The following is a 20,294-nucleotide window of genomic DNA, read 5'->3' on the forward strand; positions in this document are numbered from 1 at the left end:
AGAAGAGCTAGAAGAGCAATTCTCACCTCCACCCAGAAACAGGCCCGGGCTGCCAATCGCCATCGAGTCCCAGCACCCAACTACCGGGTAGGAGATAGAGTGTGGCTCTCCACAAGGAACCTGCCGCTCAAGGTTGAGAACAAGAAACTGGCACCTCGGTTTATTGGGCCGTTCTCGATCTCCAACGTGGTGAACCCGGTGGCGGTTCGTCTCCACTTGCCCTCATCGATGAAGGTCCACCCCACGTTCCATGTCTCTCAGGTTAAACCTGTCAAGACCTCGAACCTTGCTCCTGCCGCCACATCCCCACCGCCTACCCGGTTTGTGGATGGCTCCCCAGCCTACACTGTTAAGCGCATCCTGAGGTCTCGAAAGAGGGGCAGGGGTACCCAGTACCTAATTGACTGGGAGGGCTATGGGCCAGAGGAGCGTCAGTGGGTCCCATCCCGATTCATCCTGGACAAGTCCCTCATTAGGGATTTCCACAGAGCCCACCCGGACCAGCCTAGGGCGTCTGGAATCCGCCCTTGAGGGGGGGGCTCTGTAACGTTTCTGGCACTGGGGCTGCTAATTGCAATCAACGCACCTGCGCTGCCTCCACCTCTACCGGCTTATAAGCCCTGCGCCTCGCAGCCTCCAGTGCCAGAACGTCTCGAGCCAACCGGTGAGAACTTCCAGCAATTATTATCAAACTGCCTGCCTGTCTGTTGCCCGACCTGTCTTTGCCTTCATCTCTGAGCCAGCCTAGCCCTCTCCTGGATTCTGTCTGCCCGCCTGAGCCCTGCTGTGTCAGCCTCTGGACCCCGGATTGCCCTCCTGTGTTTTTGACCCCGCTAGCCCGTGAGTACTGGAACCTGCCTGTCCCTTAATCAATCTGTGCTCTCTGGAAACTGGATCTTGGAACTGGACTCGGACCCTTCTTTGGATTTCCCCTTGGATTTGTCGCCTGGACGTATTGGCCTTCCCCGTGACCGAACTCAGACTGCCCCTGGACGACGCCCCCCGGATTTCCCTGTCGCTCGGCTTCCGACACGCTGTGGAGCAAGGACTCCTAAAGAAGTCATCTCCCCATCAGGTTAGTGACCAAACCTTCAGCTCATCCTCTCTATCGCCTCCACTGGTCACTAACCCGTCTCTATCCCCCCAGGAGTTGTCGGCCCGTAAGCACGAGCAGCACGTCCCGAAAGCCTCCGCTTCCCTGTTTTTTCAATAAAATCGGCTCAAGAGCCACTGACCTGTCTCGGGTTGTCTTTGGGTCCGCCCTTATTCGTCACAGATGGTGGTAAGTGGTGTCGATGTATGGCAGCCTCAGGACAGCTGTGGCTACTAACGGTGTGAATGGGTGAATGACGGATTGTAGTATAAAGCGCTTTGGGGTCTTCAGACTAGTTAAAGCACTATACAAGTACGAGCCTTTTACCATTTGACGTCACCTTTAATCAATATTTGTCACAAGTTTGCGCCGGCAGCAGCAGCTGGAGATGATAGCAATTAGCATCAGCAAGACAGATGACAGCTGCCTGGCACAGCACTGATCAGTGAAGGGACAGCGAGATGTTAGACCTCATTAATATATTGAGTGAAACTTCCACTCAGACCAAATTTGATGGCTCGTACAGGAAAAGTTTGATGAGGGATATACATGGCCGTGCTATATTTGTGTACAATCCTGCATACGGAGGATTTTGCAATGCCGAAGGGGTTTTAAACTAGTTGCAATGTATCCCAACTGTATCCCAACGGGTGTAGCGTATCGTGATCTGCCCCTGTTGCACAGTGATACAACAGATTATAACGAGTGTCATGCCTTTGGAGTCGAGAGGCACTGACATAAAATGACAAAGGGGGCCCTTGACTTTGCTGCTGGGAAAGACATCATTGTTATTGTTCTTAAGTACATGTGAGTCAGTTTAGAGCTGCAAACAGTTCACACAGTTCACACCTCTTAGCTTCCGAAAACGGAAGCTAAGAGGTGTGGAGTTGGCGACGGTGGCTGACCCTTACCGAAGGGATGCGGAGCGTCAGCCAGGAACGCCACAGGATTTCTTCCTCTTCGCCGGCTGCCACGCCCGGACCGCGCCAGTGGCTGATCCTGGCGAGGAGCTTGCGAGGACTCAGGCCATGTCTCCCTCCAGAGGCGGTTACACCTCTCTATGTATTCCAGGACCACTGGATCGCTGGCCCCTGCAGGAAAACTCCGTGTGGGGCTTGGGTTCATCTTTTGGCCGGTTCGTACTATCATACTTTTTCTTAGATGAACCCAGAATGCACAACATGCACACAAGGCTTATTTCTGAGAGTTTATTGAATGAAGGATTAGTAGTGGAGGAAGGAAACCAGAGAGGCTGTACCGGACTGGAGCTGGGGGTGTAGATGGGAGCAGGAGCTGGAGGACCGAAGAGACTTCTTGGAGATGCAGGGCTGCTGGAGTACAGGGGTAGCAGGAGATCCAGGCAACAAAGCAGAAAGCAAACAAGGACCACTGGGGCAGCAGGAAATCCAGCAGCTAGCATAGACCTACCTCTGGTAATAAAGTAAAAAAATCTTGGTGTTATTTTTGACATGTCATTTAAATCCCATATTAAACAGGTTTCCAAAGTTTCCTTTTTTCACCTCAGGAATATCGCCAAAATTAGAAACATTCTGTCCAGGGGTGATGCTGAAAAACTAGTCCATGCATTAGTTACTTCGAGGCTGGACTATTGTAATTCTTTACTATCAGGAAGTCCACAAAATGCAGTTCAAAGCATTCAGCTGATCCAAAATGCTGCAGCAAGAGTTCTGATGAAAATCAACAAGAGGGATCATATTTCTCCAATTTTAGCTTCCCTTCATTGGCTTCCTGTTAAATCAAGAATAGAATTTAAAATTCTCCTTCTAACGTATAAAGCCCTTAATAATCAAGCTCCATCATATATCAGAGCTCTGATTACCCCGTATGTTCCTAACAGAGCACTTCGCTCTCAGACTGCAGGTCTGCTGGTGGTTCCTAGAGTCTCTAAAAGTAGAATGGGAGGCAGATCCTTTAGCTATCAGGCTCCTCTCCTGTGGAACCAACTCCCAGTTTTGGTCCGTGAGGCAGACACCCCGTCTACTTTTAAGACTAATCTTAAAACTTTCTATTTTGACAAAGCTTCTAGTTAGAGTGGCTCATGTTACCCTGAGCTACCTCTATAGTTATGCTGCTATAGGCTTAGGCTGCTGGAGGACATCAGGGTCTATTTTTCTATTTTTCTCACTCTACTGATTTCTACTGTTCTTCAATTTTGCATTGCTTGTCGTCATTTCAGCTTTTAACTTTTTTATTCTCTCTCTATTTCTTCATAGTAGGTACATCTGGTCTGACGTTCTGTTAGCTGTGACTTTATCCAGGGAAGACAGATCACCCGCTACTACCATCTAATGTAGAACAGATTACTGGATCAATGTGTGCTTCTGTGCTTTTTTGTCTCTCTTGTTGTGTCTCTGCTCTGTCTTCTCTAACCCCCAGTCGGTCGAAGCAGATGACCGTTCACACTGAGCCTGGTTCTGGTTCTGCTGGAGGTTTTTCCTTCCCGTCAATGGGTGGTTTTTCTTTCCACTGTCGCTTCATGCTTGCTCAGTATGAGGGATTGTTGCAAAGCCATGGACAATGCAGACGACTCTCCCTGTGGCTCTACGCTTCTCCAGGAGTGAATGCTGCTTGGAGAGACTTTGATGCAATCAACTGGTTTCCCTATATAAGAAATATTTGACCAATCTGTATAATATGATTGATTTTGACTTTGTAAAGTGCTTTGAGATGACATTTTTCATGAATTGGCGCTATATAGATACAACTGAATTGAATTGAATTCTGCACATGTTCGAACACACACTAGTGCACACATTTGTGTGGCTTTATACAGCTTATTAAGGCACTAGATTCAGGTACTTTCCTATTTTTCAACACTTTAAGTGTTTTAAGATCAATTAACCCTGCTGCCTGTTTGATTTCCTTCCCAAGATGGTTGGAGATTATTGCTTTTATTATCTGTTAATGACTACCCCCCTCAAAGTTGCAAGTGTGGCAGAGACTCTCTGACTTCAGTCACACATGTATCTTATCTTATTTGCTTTGGTAAATGTTCCTTGCTGGTAGAACTAGCTGGATGCTGTTTGAGCTAAATAATTACTGTTTTGGGATTACATGCTGCTGAGTTCATTACTGAAAGAAAAGGCTTTTAAGTTTGCCCACGTGAATTTTGTGTGTAATAATGACATAATTGTCACTTTGAGTAGGTAATGGAGTGTGGAGACAAAACAGGGCAGTGAGATTTTAGAGTGTTCTTTTTAAATGCCACCAAAACCCCTCAGTGACTTCTAACCAGTGTCAGTCGTATCATTGCTTTCAGTCTAAATGAATATTTTCTGTTTTTACTGGTGCTTTTAAATTACTGCATCAATAAAGGCATTATGCAGCACCCATTGCCTATTTTGAAGAATGAAGCCCTCCTTTGTGTGTTCTGCATATCTCTGTGCTATCTGTGAGGTGGTGGCCTCAATTTATAGCTATTTACATCATGAAAAGTCCTGTTGAATACTTTAGGCCTTTTATTAGCGAAACAAAGAGGGGATTCTTCAAATCATTACTCGCTATTTAGTACTAACTACTAGGGAGTTTCTGTCAGAATCTGTGTCCTGTCTGCTGCATAACAGTCTGATATTAACATTTTCATGAAACACACACCTGCAAACTGCACATACCTTACTTATATTACAAGTGATGTTCTTACCTCATGCTGTGTAACAATGTGAATATGGGTCATTCTATCTGCTGTGTTTAAAATCTAATTGGCTGCTACAGATGCAATGCTTTGTGAGATCTATGAAACTGCTAAGCATGCAGAGCCAAAGAAAGAGTCAATTTGGAGTGCAGTTAGGCAAAGCAATGATTATCTGACCAACATAGGAACAACAGCTGTCTGACACAAAGCCAACAGCGACCACGTGATATAAAATTCCATAAGCTGCGGTTCAGTCCTCCCTAACACACTCTCTGGCCAAAAAAGTTTAGCACCTAAATGGAGTGATGAAAATGAAATAAAGCTGTACTGAAAAGCCATGTAGCTGCACAATATCCGATCAATGGATGAAGGAGTTTGCAGTACGACCAGACTGCTGGTCCATTGTCAGCAGGGTGTGGCCTTGACACAAGCATCAATTAAATGTGGATTGCTGTCATATAACTGTTGTATCCCCTTTAGAGGGGTTGTTACGACCCGGCTCGACTGGTCGCAACAAAAACTGGGGGACACGGAAACAGGCAGTGCTTTAAGCCTATAATAGGCATTTATTTAAAAGAATCAAAACTGGTCTAGGCATCGGAATCAGACGGCAGCTTGGATGGGGCGATCACGCCTGGTCCCTCCACACCAGGAAGTCCGGACCCCAACCAGGTCTGGACTGGACTGGATGGCTGTCTGCGACGCGCTCGCTTGCTTCGACCAGGGGACTCCCAACTCCTCAATGGAACGGCGCTCCTTAAGTACAATCCAGGTGGCCACATAATGGAAGCGCCTCCCACTTAGAGGACCTTAATTGACAGTCATAGCACACCAGACCGCACAGCAGGGCCGTCACACCCCCGCCCATAAAAAAGCAGGTTCTATATGGAACCCTGCTCCACTTTCATCAAACGTGTAAAGTAAACCCAGCCACCCTTAACATATTGCTCTCTTACCCACGTTAAACTCAGCCGGATTGGTTTAATGTGCAGATTTCCTCCTCTGCTCACTCTCTAGACCAGCAACTGGTGGACTCAGAAGCTTCTTTAAAAGGCACATAGAAAAGAAACAGGGACAAAAACAAGCACAAAAAAAAACACGTGCTACAAAAGTGGAGCGCGAGATGACGCATCAGCTATGACGTTGTCTTTTCCTTTAATGTAATGGATACCCAGATTGTAGGACTGCAGGAACAATGACCAGCGAATTAAAAGTTGATTGGACATTTCAGGGAAGACAGGAACGTCAGGGGATTATGATCTGTAAACACCACAATGTTAGCGCCACCACTTAAATAAACATCGAAATGTTTTAGGGCTAAGATCAAAGCAAACGTCTCCTTCTCGATCACTGAGTAATTCAACTGATGCTTATTGAACTTTTTTGGAAAAATAACTCACCGGCCTGCCAATACCCAGATCATCAGTCTGTGTAAGGACAGCTCCAGCATCCACATGACTGGCATCCACGTAAAGTTGAAAAGGATGTTTAAGACATGGTGGAGCCAATACAGGAGCAGCACAGAGGAGCCATTTCACCTGCTCAAAAGCCTGTTGACAAAGGGTAGACCACTCAAACCTTACATCTTGCACAGCAAATTTGTCAGAGGCACCACCACAGATGAGAAGTTTCGACAAAAACATCTGTAATATCCCACCAGCCCAAGAAAACGCATTAGCTCCTTCTTTATAGCTGGAACAGGAAACTGCTCTACCGCCTGAACCTTTGCTGCAACAGGGCGGACCTCACCTTGGCCAACCACACGACCTAAATAGGTAACAGTCGCCCTTCCAAACTCCCACTTGGCCAGGTTGACCGTTAACCTCGCCCCCGTCAATCGAGTGAAAAGCTCCCGGATGCGCTCCACGTGCTCTTCCCACGTGTCAGAGTACACCACCACGTCGTCCAAGTAAACCGCACAACCAGTCATGTCACCAACCACTCTGTTCATTAGTCTTTGAAACGTCGCCGCCGCATTTCTCAGACCGAACGGCATTACAGTGTAGGAATACAAGCCTTTAGGTGTAACAAACGGCAACACTTCACGTGCCCGCTTTGTCAATGGCACCTGCCAGTACCCTTTAAGAGGTCAAATTTACTGACAAAGTTAGCAGAACCCACCTGGTCAACGCCATTATCCATTCTCGGCAACGGGAAACAATCTGGTTTTGTAACAGCGTTAAGCTTGCGAAAGTCTGAGCAGAAACGTAGAGTGTTATCAGACTTGAGGACTAGAATACATGCCGATGCCCAACTGGACATACTTGGTTCTGCAATCCCATTTTGAAGCATGTAATCCACTTCTGCATCCAAGTGCTTATGCTTCTCCAGATTCTCCCTGTAAAACCGCTGCTTTATTGGTTTAGCGTCACCCACATCCACATCGTGTTCGATCAAATGTGTGCAACCAGGTGTGTCCGAAAATAGACATGGAAAATCCCTTATCAACTCTGCTAACTGTTTAGCAAGACCTGCAGGTAAGTGAGCCAACAACGTGTCCAACTTGCCCAAAGTTCTTAAAACGCCCATGAATCAGAGAGCTGTCCAACCCATCCACGTCACTGTCATCCCCCATAGGTGACAGTGCGCTGTCCGTGGTGCTGAAAGTCTCGCTCCTCCCAGCAAGGTTGTTTATGGCACATGCAGGCGTGGCAACATTACACTGTGACTGAAATAAATCATAACAAGCATAATACAGTTTTAATATGTTGACATGACACAACTGGGTTTTCTTTCTCCGCTCTGGCATAGATATTAACACCCCCTGACTCTCTGGATGATACGCTGTTGCTTTATTGTGTCGCACCCGTAGCTGTTTCAGAACCTGACTGAACAAATGTGATGAAAAATTAGTGCCTTGGTCAGACTGTGTTAATTTAGGGATCCCAAACACCGAAAAGAACTGAGTGAGTGCACGTACCACCGACCTAGCTTTTATTGTACGTAACGGATAAGCTGCTGGGTAACGTGTACTTTGACACATCACAGTGAGCAGACATGACACACCTTAACATAAGATGAAACGTCCTTTTTCAGACGTGGCCAGAAAAAATGTCTCAGAACTCAGTCATACGTCTTATGTACACCAGAATGGCCAAACTCGTCATGAGCAAATTTTAACACTGCGGAGCAAAGTTTAATGGGAACCACTATCTGAAACACCGGTTCCCCCACAATGTCAACATGTGGTAACCATTTCCTCACCAACAACGAGTCCTGCAGGAAGTATCCACATGCACAGTCCGTTATTTCACTGAGCGGGCAAACCTGATCGAAAAGATTCTTCAAAGAAACATTGGCTTGCTGCTCCACAACAAACTCACTGCGAGATGGAGAGAATGGAAAATTGGACAAAGGCAATTTCATTTTTCTTGCACATTTGTCCTCTTTCTCTAAGCGCGCACCATGGCCCTGGTAACCGCGCAAGTCCGGACCCCAACCAGGTCTGGACTGGACTGGATGGCTGTCTGCGGCACGCTTGCTTGCTTCGACCAGGGGACTCCCCACTCCTGAATGGAACGGCGCTCCTTAAGTACAATCCAGGTAGCCACATAATGGAAGTGCCTCCCACTTAGAGGACCTTAATTGACAGTCATAGCACACCGGACCGCGAAGCAGGGCCGTCACAGGGGTCATAACAACAAATAAATTTTTTTGTGGTTTTGGGGCTATAATATAATTTGTTGTGCACGGATGAGATGAACTGAATGTCAAGAGCATTTACCAAAGGACCTGCTCAAGGGTGGTCAGCTTTGCTTCTTTGCTCAAAAACAAACAAATTAGAACACTTTATCGTTCTACGTAGGTTATGTTTCTACGTAATACATATTCTCCAATTAGAGCACACAATCAAGCAAACAGCTCCCCCTCTCCTCCCCTCAGCTAATACAGTGGCTGGTTAATTTAATGTGTGAGTTGCGCTAGCATGTCTGACTACTCCACTTGAGAGAGGATTGCTACTAAAATGGAGAGCTGATCTGTCAGAGGGTGCTCAAAAACGGATGGAAGTTTCCACTTAATCACGGAAGAGAAGTTAATTTATAGGGAAATACCACACATATAATCTCAATTTGAGACTATGTTCAGCACACCTTCCTGATGACGAGTGAATTGAAGCCAGGGTTTTCAAACAAAGTGATTTTGAAAAACACTTCTTTACCAACACTGAAGGTAGTGATCACATTGCTGTCATTACCCATCAGTTTGTTTATTTCTAAATACTAAACGATAAACATGTGTGCACTGTCTGAGGAGCCCATGATGTTAACATATGATACGCTCATACGCTAATTGTGAATATTGACAGGGTTCATTTTTTACCTGCTTCACCCTGGACTTTTCTAGCACCTTCCTCCTCCCATACAGCCCATCTGCGCCCTCCACTAATCATCTACACCTGTCATGCTCTAATCATCGCGGACTCAATCCACCTGCAAACCTCTCTATAAAAGCTCTCCTCAGTCAGCTGTTCCCCGCCGGATCATCGTCACTCACACCTCGTCCTGCCAGTGCTACCCACGTCTGCAAGACAGAACTTCCTACATCTGCCTGACAGAGCCTCCCACGTCTGCCAGACAGAACCTCCACGTCTGCCTGACAAAGTTTCCTACGTCTGCCTGCCTGAGATCCCTACCTTAGTCTGGCGGTCTCAGTCAACTGCCTGCTCCAGCTCCGCCGGGTCTCCAGCCTCCGCTATATTCACCTTCCCTCGTCAGCTCCAGTCCGGTACAGTCTCTGGTCACCATCTCCATTACTCTAAGTCTTCAATAAAGCTCCTTAAACGAAGCTGTGTGTGTGTGGTGTTCAGGTTCATCAGAACAAATCCTGACAAATATACACTTTATTGCCAAAAGTATTTGGTCACCTATCCAAATTATTGGAATCAGGTGTTCCAATCACTTTCATGGCTCTCAGGAGCTCAGTGAATTTCAGCGTTGAACTGTGATAAGATGGCACCTATGTGTGACCTCACAAATGTGCTTCTTGAAGAATGGTAAAAAATAAACCTTGCCTTCCCAGACGAGTTGAAGTTGTTCTAGCTGCAAAGGGTGGACCGAACCCCTATGGATTAGGAGTGGGATGTCACTTAAGATCATATGTGAGTCAAGGCAGGTGATCGAATATCTTTGGCAATATAGTGTATTTTCAAAGATAAAATATTTCTTTGTATCTGACACGAAGGTTTACTTGGTTGTGTGATTTTGAGAAAGTGATTCAATAAACTGCAACTTGTTGAGTCATATGTGTGTGTCCAGCAGTGTGCAAACAAACTATTTTGTTTGCACACAATTTTTCTAGAAGCACATACGTATTGTGACGTTTCTATTTTTCTAGAAGCACACTTTATCGTCAAATGTGAGGAAGGTGTGATTGTAACTAAAAAAACAAGTTGATGGACTGAGTGACCAGCTAAACCACTGGATCTTACTCTGCCAACTGCATGACTTTCATGTAGCTGTGCAGCAAGCTCTTTGCCGTGGTCCTGTATTTGGTTTTGTACTTCAGTCCCACTCTGTGGACAATGAATCATGCCAGCAGGCTTAAGCAATTGGTCACCTTGCCCTTGCCTGTCCAACATCCTGCAGCACAAATACTTTAACTAGCTATGATACAATGATAATGGATTTGGATCTCTTCTAAATTCTTGTTTCCTGTAAAAAAGAATTTGGAAGAGATCAGGCTGACAGAGAGGCATAGAATGATGGACATTTATGCACAATAATCTATAAAGGGAGGAAAACAGGGTTAGTTGAAGGGAATGGACTTAATTGCGTTTCCTTGGGAAGCGACTCACAGGTGCATCAGATGATTGTGATTGCTGTGGTCCAGGAGGAATGTGCGACAGCCGGTTCAGAGTCATAACAGTTTAAAACCACGGTGTACCTTGAAACTGATAACCAGCCCACAAATTAATACAGATTGGTCTAAAAGGGGACAAAGTTCAAAGTGGATTTCTTCCAGCTTAAAATAACTGTTTATCACAAATATCATACCCGTATCTGCAATATATGTTTTTTTGTTAAACTTGTAAGAGATGAAGGTTTTTTTTTTTACATTAAAGTCCATGTAATGTGCTACTAATGGTCATCTTTGATAAACATGCACTTAAATTTAACAAGGTAAATATAATTGGTCAGAAAATACCTGAAATACAACAAATGCATTGGAATATGTTATAGTGGTAAGAATAAATTCATGAACATATGAATTTTGGACTTTACAGTTGTTTTAAGTTGGTACAATACCACTTTGATCTTTGTCCGACTCAAACTAGCTATTAGTTCTGGCCTCTGGTATAGAATACTGAACTATCCCTTCAACAAGAAAGCAGGTTGTAACGTATTACCTCTAATGCAGAAGCTTAGTTCCAACAGCTGTAAAATCAAGGATTGTGTACACAAAAATCCACAATAGTTTGTTATTTTTTCTTCTGAACTTTCAATGTGCTACTTAAACATTTTCTTTGTTAGTTTTCTAGTGTGTCTGAGCAATGACTATCTGTTTACAGCTGCAGCTGTTTTTTGTTTTTTTTGCAGCCCATGCTTTATTTGCAATATTTGATTTTGTACCCTGAGAAACTAAGGTCTTGCTATTAACACATGTGATTTTGTTTCTGCGGAATTCAAAGCAAGCCAGGCGGCTTGTAGAGCTGTGGTGTCTCGTAATAACTCGTTATCAGCCCCCCTGAGCTTTCAGGGATCAAGGATTCTTGTTCAAGCTTTCGTGGAGTCCCTGGGTAGTTATAGTTTAAACTCTCAGGCCACAGTTAATTGGAATTTGTCTACAGCTATGCCATTGTCAGTAATTATGCCACAAATATGACAGTATTTTACACCAACTTAAATGTGTATTCTTGTGACCCTAAAGAGCCATCACATCAGAACTCAGACATAAAGGCATTTATTAGTTTTAGTGTTGATAACCTGCCAATGTCTAAATATTTCAGAATGGTAAATAACTGACAGAACATCAAGGAAAGCTTACCAAATAGTGTTGAAATATTCAAAAGAAAAAAAAACATTCAATGTGGTACAGCTGAAGTTAGGTAATTTAAAAGGCATATTTCTTGCCACCATTACAGCAGCTGTTGCACAGGTAGATTTGAATTATTTTCTTTAAATCCGTTTTTTCTACCACATCAGGGGAAGCCACTCCATCCTGGGTATGTTTAACCTGTTTACAGAAAAGCAGGAAACTAACACTTCTATTGAAATGTAGTGTTGTAAAAAAGTATTTCACCCCTTAAAGAATTTCTCTTTTTTGTTACACTTGGATGTTTCAGACAAAAATTAAATACAGATTTTTGTCATGTTTTTTAAAGAACTCAATGCTGAGCAAAGTTCAGTAAAATGATTTTAATGAAAATAAATTAAACTTAAAACACGGGTGCCAAGCAACCGAATGAGGCGGTTACTTTTGGGTAGCATATTTTCCCTTAAATAAAGCAATCTTGTGAAAAATGCATTTTTTTTTCATTATTTTTTTTAATCTTATAAAAATTAACTAATCTGAAAGATTTAAGGGTTGCAAAGGAACCAAAGAAAAGCTAAATAAATCTGTAACAGGCAGATACTTTTTTACAACACTGCATTTGTACTTCTGCATCTGTCCCTTTTTACATGTATGACTTTGTCTCAATGGAGAGTTAAAGGCATACTATGCAACATTTTTCAGTTAATTAATGTGTTCCATACCGTTTTGGATGATTAAATGAGTCATTTCAGGTCGAACAAAGGTTTTCTCGGCCGCCCTGGTGGTCTGTGGGGGAAATACCGTACTTGCAATGGGGTACCGCGAACGAGCTATTTTTAGAAACACAACGTCACGATGACGTCACATCACGTGGTACGCAGTGGGTCAAACTCCGGAAACCCGCCGCTGTTTTGCTTTAAAAGAGACGTGCGTTAGCCTAGGTTTTACTCGTTAAAACGACTGCTTTTTCCAAATCTAAGACCATGGTTTTTAAACATTGTTGCTATGGAACGTGCAACAGCGACTCGAGGTACGCTGATCAGCCGTAGATGAAGGATGTTTTCTTCAAGACTGCCAAGGAGAAATGTGTGCTTGGTACACCGGGGCGGTCGGCCTACACAACAGTTCAACCCGGAAAAAGTTACCAAATTCAAGTACATATGTAGCAAGCATTTTGTCGGAGGAAAGGGCCCAACCGAAGAACATCCTGACCCAATTCCAGCGACATCAAGTCAAGGTAAGAGTATTTTGGTGGCCGACATGTTAATAAAGTAGCGCCTGCTACCATGACAGCATATAGGCTATCCTGGTAGCAGGCGCTAACATGATAGCCTGCTACCAGGATAGCTTACTCAAAAACATTTCAAATGAGACAAACATTAAACATATACCGATCCCTGGACGGTGATTACAAAAAAAAAAAAAAAAAAAACGGCCAACGCCGCCATGATCGCCGCGCAGGAAAAAAAAACAAAGCTTACCGTTCATCAACTCGGCCAGTTTTCCGGTCTTTTTAAGCCCTCGAACCTCAAGCCATTGTTTGAGCTGAAGGTTGGTGTGTTCTTCGACAGTGCGACCAGTAAACCGTGTGCCTGGGACATCGTCTTGGGAAAGTTTAACGGCTGCAAAGTCGGTCATATCGCTGGTTCTGTTGCGCTTGTAATAGCTGGGTTATCCGTGCGTTCTCTCCTGTGTGCCCTACCTAAGAGGCAAAAGGGGCGTTGCTCTTGAGACGGTGACGTCACGTGCGTGGTACCCCATTGCAGGAGCCCTTGGCCCGCACCCACAGGCTCAGAAGTCTGGTGCAAGACCGCGAGAGTCGGTCATGCTTTACGGCGAGAACTCCATGTGTTTTTGCCCTGCCATTCACTATATGCACCCGCGAAAGCAACAAAGAACCACGTGTTAACGTCAAATAAACATGCAAGCATATCGAGTTTTATTTTATACATATATATATATATATATATATTTTTTAATGTTGGCGAGACGCTACCGTTGTGTTAGTCATTGTTTGTACTGCCGTTTTTTCCACTTTTCGTTTTCGTTCCACTTTTCAAAACAACCACGCCTGGCTTGAGGAGAAACCAGAACAGCTGAGCATCTTTATGACAGTGCACTTTTACTTTCGCCCTCTGGGGGGAGCCTCGCTGGAAAATCAACCCCAGTTGCATAGTATACCTTTAAGGCTCCCACATACATGGGCGTCTGTGCGCATACTGTGAGCCATGCGGACTCCGCATCGACTCTCGGTGGACGTTTTACCCTTTATAGTCGAGCGTACCTGTTTCCTACCATTCTTGTGGCAAATTCCTACAATTGCCACACTTTCTGCCAGTGGAACGGATGGTAAAATGTTTGATTAGCTAGCTGAGCACCCACCGCACATCTGTCACTGCAAACAAAGAGGGAGTGTACTGCCACACGTCCTTGCAGCTGCCTGCTTGGAGCAGCTCAGTGTATTGATCTCAGCGTCACATATAAAACAGTTTGATGTGAAGACTTCTTGCTGCCAAGCAGTTTATAGTGTAACAGGTACGCTCTGCTTGTACCTGTCTGTGCGGACTGCCTTGAGTAGGGGCGGACTCCGCGGGGATGTCCGTGGACTCCTGCTGCGTATTAAAATATCCAAAGTTACTGTGACATAAGATTCATTGGGAATGGCTTTCAATGGGTCACATGTCCGTGCTATTTTAACAGCTTTGACCCTGTCACTTTGTTCAGATATCACTGCATGTAGCCCTAATTTTCAGTGACTCGATGGTTGTGGTTCATTTGCAGTAAACGGTGGAATGAACTTTGTAATCAGCTTCACTTTTTCTGAGTTAGGAGGAATCTTTAGCGTCTCTCACTTGTGGGATTTCTAGTTTATGATTGCTGGAAACATCCGCTGTTTTACTTCTACCTCTGGTTTGAACACAAAATATAATTCCTCTAGCTTCTCTAGGTTTAAAAGACTTTCTTCCAATTTTACACATCACTTAAGGCCTGGATGATGTTCTTATTGTTTTTTTTTCTTTAGAGGTACAGGATGTGTTGTGAGGGACCTTATATACTGTACTTACCATAAACTGTCGAAGTGCCATAAAATATTAAGATAATCAATCTTTGACAGAATCATAAACACATGTATATAAATGTAGTGAGGAGAACACTGACTTGTAATGAGGAGATTAATCAGGGAGAGCCAGGCTTGGATAATGTTGAGGTTTGGAGCTTGATGCGAGTGCTCTGGAAGCCCTTTGTTTTGATTTTGCAGCAATCTGTTTTGATCCAGTTGCCTGATTGCCTGGAGCAACATCATAACCCCAGCTTTTGATCTGCAATCGGTAATAGTGAAATCCAGCTACTCCTGACTCTACTTAGCAACTCCAAAGCTAATATCTGTCCTGATGGACTGTGAGTAACCCTAGGGGTTGCCATCCATCTTATGCATGTTGTCATGTTGGCTACTTTCCCACGCCTCTTAGGGAGTAATGACCTGTCCTTGCCTGAGTGTGTTTTTAAAAATAGAGCATTGCACTCATGGAAATCAGGGCATCTCAGGGATACTTAAATGATAGATTTCACTGTGTATCCAACTGCAGCTTTGATGTTTACACTTTCCAGTGTCTGTAGAAACAGGCTATATATATTGTGATGTTTCTATAAGACACTGAAACTAACACAATCCAGGTTTGGCTGTGATCCCTGCATATTTATCCACAGCCCTTACAAAAGTTTTTTTGTCCGGTACTTCTAGTCTCTGAAATCACCTATTTAATTTAATTCATCCATTCACTTCTCTTCTTTTTAATATGAATTTACCCCACCTGTCCTTTTCTTTTTACTGATGCCTGATCTCCTTCTCTCTCATCCAGGCCGGGCCAGTCTGCACGGCAAGTCGTCCCTGCAGATAGCGAACGTGCGTTCAGACGACCAAGGCTGGTATGAGTGTAAAGTGCTGATGCTGGAGCAGCAGTATGATACCTTCCACAATGGCAGCTGGGTGCATCTAACTGTCAATGGTAAGGAGCATCAGCCATCATATATTATTCAAGCTGTTCCGTCTAAACAAGGGGGAAACTTTGATATGTAAGAACCCTGTAACTTAGTTGTAGCCATAATGACTGAATGCATATTTCACTGGTATATTTGAAAGAATTAGTCGTAATGTCATTGTGATTAGTATGAATTTTAATGCATTATAATACAATTCAGTGCACTGTCCGACAGCTATATGTGTGAACATTTAATCACTAGACTGGACATTTATTACTGATATGTCAAAACACTTTGTCAAAATATCTGCAATTTGATTTAACTATTCAAAATTTAATTACAAACTATTTTTTCTATTCATGTGTATGGGGTTGGTAAATAAAGATATCTCTAAAGTAGTTGTGGATATTTATCATTTTTATTGCGGATATCTGCAACTGAATTGTGTATATCTGTAATTCCAGTTTGAGATATCTACAATTTAATTTTGACAACAAAATTGTAACTGAACAATGTAACTGGGATGTAGCTGAACCTTTCTTGCAGTTTCAAGAATTCAGCGCCATGAAATATCAGAGATGATACTGAAGACATGAAAGGAGCACCACATTGACATTGCAGATATGAGAGGCCAGGGCTTTGACAATAGTCAAAGCCCTGGTTCAGGCTGAATCCACTTGCTACATATTCACCATGTGCCTCACACAATTGAAATATTGTTGGAGTACATGCTGCAGAGCCATGTATTGATGTCTCAACATTTTTCGGATGCTTGAATCGCTTGTACAATATCTTCAGTGTCAGCCCAGATAGATGGGCCATTCTCAAAGAAGAGACTGGCTGCTCCCTTCACCATATGTCTGATACCCGTTGGAGTGCCCACATAGCGGCTGGTAAACCAGTTGCAAATCACTTATCATCACTCCTAGAAGCCCTGGATAGCATCCTTGCTAAATGCAGCTTGACTAATGAAGTCAAATCAGAGGTCACTGGTTTCAGAAGTTATTTTACATCTTTTAAAGCAATTGTCCTTCTGTCTGGAAAAAGATACTGTAGTCCATTGAAGAAAGAAACATAAGTCTGCAGTCAGGACAAATTGCACTAGATGTAGAAGCAGCCAACATAGAGGCATTGAAGGAAGAAATGCAGGTCTTTTGTGACTCATGGGATGACTTCCTTGCAGAGGTTTCCTTTGTTGCAGAAGCTATGGAGGTTTCCTCTGGATTTGCTTTTCTGTGTCTCCCTGTGTTATCTCTCTCTCTCTCTCTCTCTCTCTTTCTCTCCCTGTGTTATCTCTCTCTCTCTCTCTCTCTCTTTCTCTCCCTGTGTTCTCTCTCTCTCTCTCTCTCTCTCTCTCTCTCTCTCTCTTTCTCTCCCTGTGTTCTCTCTCTCTCTCTCTCTCTCTCTCCCTGTGTTCTCTCTCTCTCTCTCAACGTGACCATTTGTTCTGCTATCATTCTTCAGTCTGATATAACAAACAGCTCAGTTCATGGCCAAATGTCTCACAAAAACGTTGTAAGCATTGTGTACAAAACAACTGTCTAACACATGTAGCAGCAGAGCTGAGCACGCTGTGCAAAAACTTGTCCTATGCCATTGTGTGGGAGAGTTCTGGGTCTGGATTAAAAAAACATACTACATATACTGTATATATATAAATATTTATATAAAGATTTTATTAACTCAAATGCTAAATGTTTTTCATCTAAATAACAACATATTGAAAAATTACTCCTGCCTATAACTGAATGCTTTAGAGAGCCAGTTCTGGTCCCCCGTCTTTCCTGGGAGCATCTCATCATCTCTTAATCAGGCACCATTCTAGGACACTTATTAGGTATGGCATTAGTCCAGTTAAAATTGTTAATTAGACTTGAGAAATATTTAATTTTTTCTCTTTATTTTGTATGCTCCGCAGTACAAGGGACACTGCTATGACCACACGATTCATGTCTAGACAAACTTTCTAGTGAATACTTGTGAGGCCCCCTTAATTGCCTTCACACTGCCTGCATGGGTCTCTCATGAATCCTCTCACTGCAGTCTCTTGGCTTATAACAGTTACACTCATGGTATCCCTTCTTGTGCGCATAGTAAAAAAATGCAATTGTCATCCTACTAATATTATAACAGAAAGCCCAAGTTCAATCAATCAATCAATCAATCAATCAATCAAATTTTATTTGTCAATTACAATTTGCATTGCAATCGAAAAGTCAGTTCCAGTACAACCGTCCATCACATACACTTAACAAACAAACATTTGGGGGGAACGATTGACTGAGGCCTTGCGTTGCCAAGGAACGCAGCCAGCCAGCCGCTGCTAAAAAGCGCAGCTGTCAAGGCCACGTTCCTCCAAACTGCCCAGACCCCGCCTAAACGGAGTTTACAGGCGCTGCCTTGAAACTCTCGAAGAAAGAGCAACAACATGGGGAAAGAGGGGAGGGAGAAAAAAAAAGAGACAGATGTTTGCCTATTTATGCTCTCACCTATAAAGAGACAAACAACCGACACAAAAAAACCCTCATAGCACAAAAGCACAAATAAACACAAGACAACATGTATGCAGAAGGTAAACATTTGAGACCTGTCGCGTGTGTGTAATTCATCAGTTTTATGAGTATCAGTTATGCGTGTGTGTATGGGCGAAAGTGTTTTTCTCCGTGAACACTCTCAAGAGGCCATTGTCCTTGATGTTATCAGCCGGCCCACAGTTCAGAGAAGCATCCTCAGGTGTCAGCGGGGGAGGGGGGTAGCCGGGGGCTTTTCTGGGCACTCTCCGTCATAACAATCCAGGAGTAGATAGGGAGGGAATCCAAATATGTTATTTGTTATGAGACAAGCTGCTCTGCCTTTCCTGTCAGCTTTTAAGTCTTTTGCTGGCTCCACATAAATCCAATTTTCCAAATTATTGGGCTTTTTAGTGCTTCACTCCCAGATTTTATCCCATCTCCCCTTGAGTTCAACCCCAAAGTCAGTCTGCGTTCCAACACAGGCAGCTTTTCGGCTTCGCTCCATTCACCTGCCAGGTTTGTCCGTTCACAGCCAGAGTGAGCGCGTCATGCAGCCGGCAGCCTGATCAAGGCCAAATGGCTCCGACATCCGCTGTATTTGCCGATACTTCAAAAATCCACAAAAACCAATAAGTAGAGATCCCAGTATCCTTAATCCAATGTGAAAATTTCAAACGTCCAGGAATGACAAGGTCGAAAGACACACCGTTTTCCTCCAGGAATTTAGGGTGTATCTCACAAAATAAGTCAAATCAGGACCGGACGGGTCCCCCTTCCGTTGCCTACCCGTCGAAAAAAATGTATCAATAGTATTGAGAGACCAGCTTACCAGATCCATGTTTTTCAGAGTTCGGTTGATATGAAGAAAGTGCTCAGAAGACAAGACATAGCAAAGCAAAGCAGGAGAGGGGGGGGGGGTAAAGGCTGCAGAGAGAGAAAAGACACGACCGACCTCGGAGAGAGACAGAGAGAGAAAGTTGGTAATAGAGTGGGTGGTTGTTTACTATGAATTACCGTGAACACTATATACACCTGTTGAAATTAGTCCCATAGTCTTCCCTGCAGAATGAATGGTATCCCGACATTACACAGTCCACAAGCATGAGTCTTTAACTCCAAGGCCCAGGCCACAAGAGTGGGAGTCAGGTCACATACAGTAGTCCTTAACACAGCACACATCCCATTACAGCCATGCTCTCAAGTAGACACCATTGGCCAGGTGATATATGAAAGAATGCTTCACTTTGCTTCTTGACCCTTATTATACAAACTCACAATAAGTTGCAGTTCTGTTACTGCAAAATGTGTAAGCTGGTTGTTTGTTTGACTAAAACTGTGTTTTGAGCTAAATAACCAAAGTTGCCATTTTACCTGCATGCATACAATGTAACATTCAGCTCAAACATCAAGTATAACAGATGAGCTAATACACTCTAAACCATCTAAACATCCATCATCATCCCTATCTTGCTAACCCCAGTGCTACCTCAGAGCTGTCCCTTGGAAGGTCCTTGCTAATGCTTATATCTTGATGTTTAGGGGTTGATTGTGAATAGAAGTCCTCTGCTCTCAGTTGACTTCTGGTTGTGGTGGGATGTCCTAATGGTCTTGATTGCTTGCCGCTCAGTTTCATCATCAAAATCTTTGGTGGTTGAGCTCTTTTCGTCACCTACATCAATACTCAGGTTTTGCATTTGTGAATGTCATACCTTCAACAACTTGCAAATAGTTGCAAGGCAGCAACACATTTCTGTGAATGACTCATGTCTTTCCGGGGGTTTTCTCAGGTTTTATTACATACACAGGAGTGACAGGCTTTTTTCCACTACTCTGTAATGCTTTTCCTCCCAGTAGGACCTGAGTTTACTTGGGCCATCTCGCTGAGAAAGGTTTCTTCCTGGTTGTAGCTCCACCCCATAAGTTTTCTTGGCATAATATTCTTTTGCTCTGACCTGTCCTTTACAATCCCTTTTGGAGGCTAATTTGTATTCCTCTAATATGCACTTTCTCAGCATAGTCACTGTGTGATACTCTCTCCCCACCACCCAGTGGCAGGCCAGACATGATACTAATTGGCAGCTTT

The 20,294-nt window shown here is 43.7% G+C and overlaps 1 protein-coding gene across 1 annotated transcript in view; it reads left to right on the plus strand.

Annotated features, from left to right (window-relative positions):
* The window catches only part of igsf9bb (immunoglobulin superfamily, member 9Bb), a 264,759-nt gene that overhangs the window by 113,102 nt on the left and 131,363 nt on the right, over positions 1-20,294 (plus strand). The window contains exon 7 of the mRNA XM_036143535.1: positions 15,578-15,724. Within this exon, the coding sequence (XP_035999428.1) occupies positions 15,578-15,724 (147 nt within the window). The remainder of the gene's footprint in view (positions 1-15,577; positions 15,725-20,294) is intronic.

This window comes from Fundulus heteroclitus, chromosome 11, assembly GCF_011125445.2.
Source record: "Fundulus heteroclitus isolate FHET01 chromosome 11, MU-UCD_Fhet_4.1, whole genome shotgun sequence".
NCBI classification, from domain to species: Eukaryota; Metazoa; Chordata; class Actinopteri; order Cyprinodontiformes; family Fundulidae; genus Fundulus; species Fundulus heteroclitus.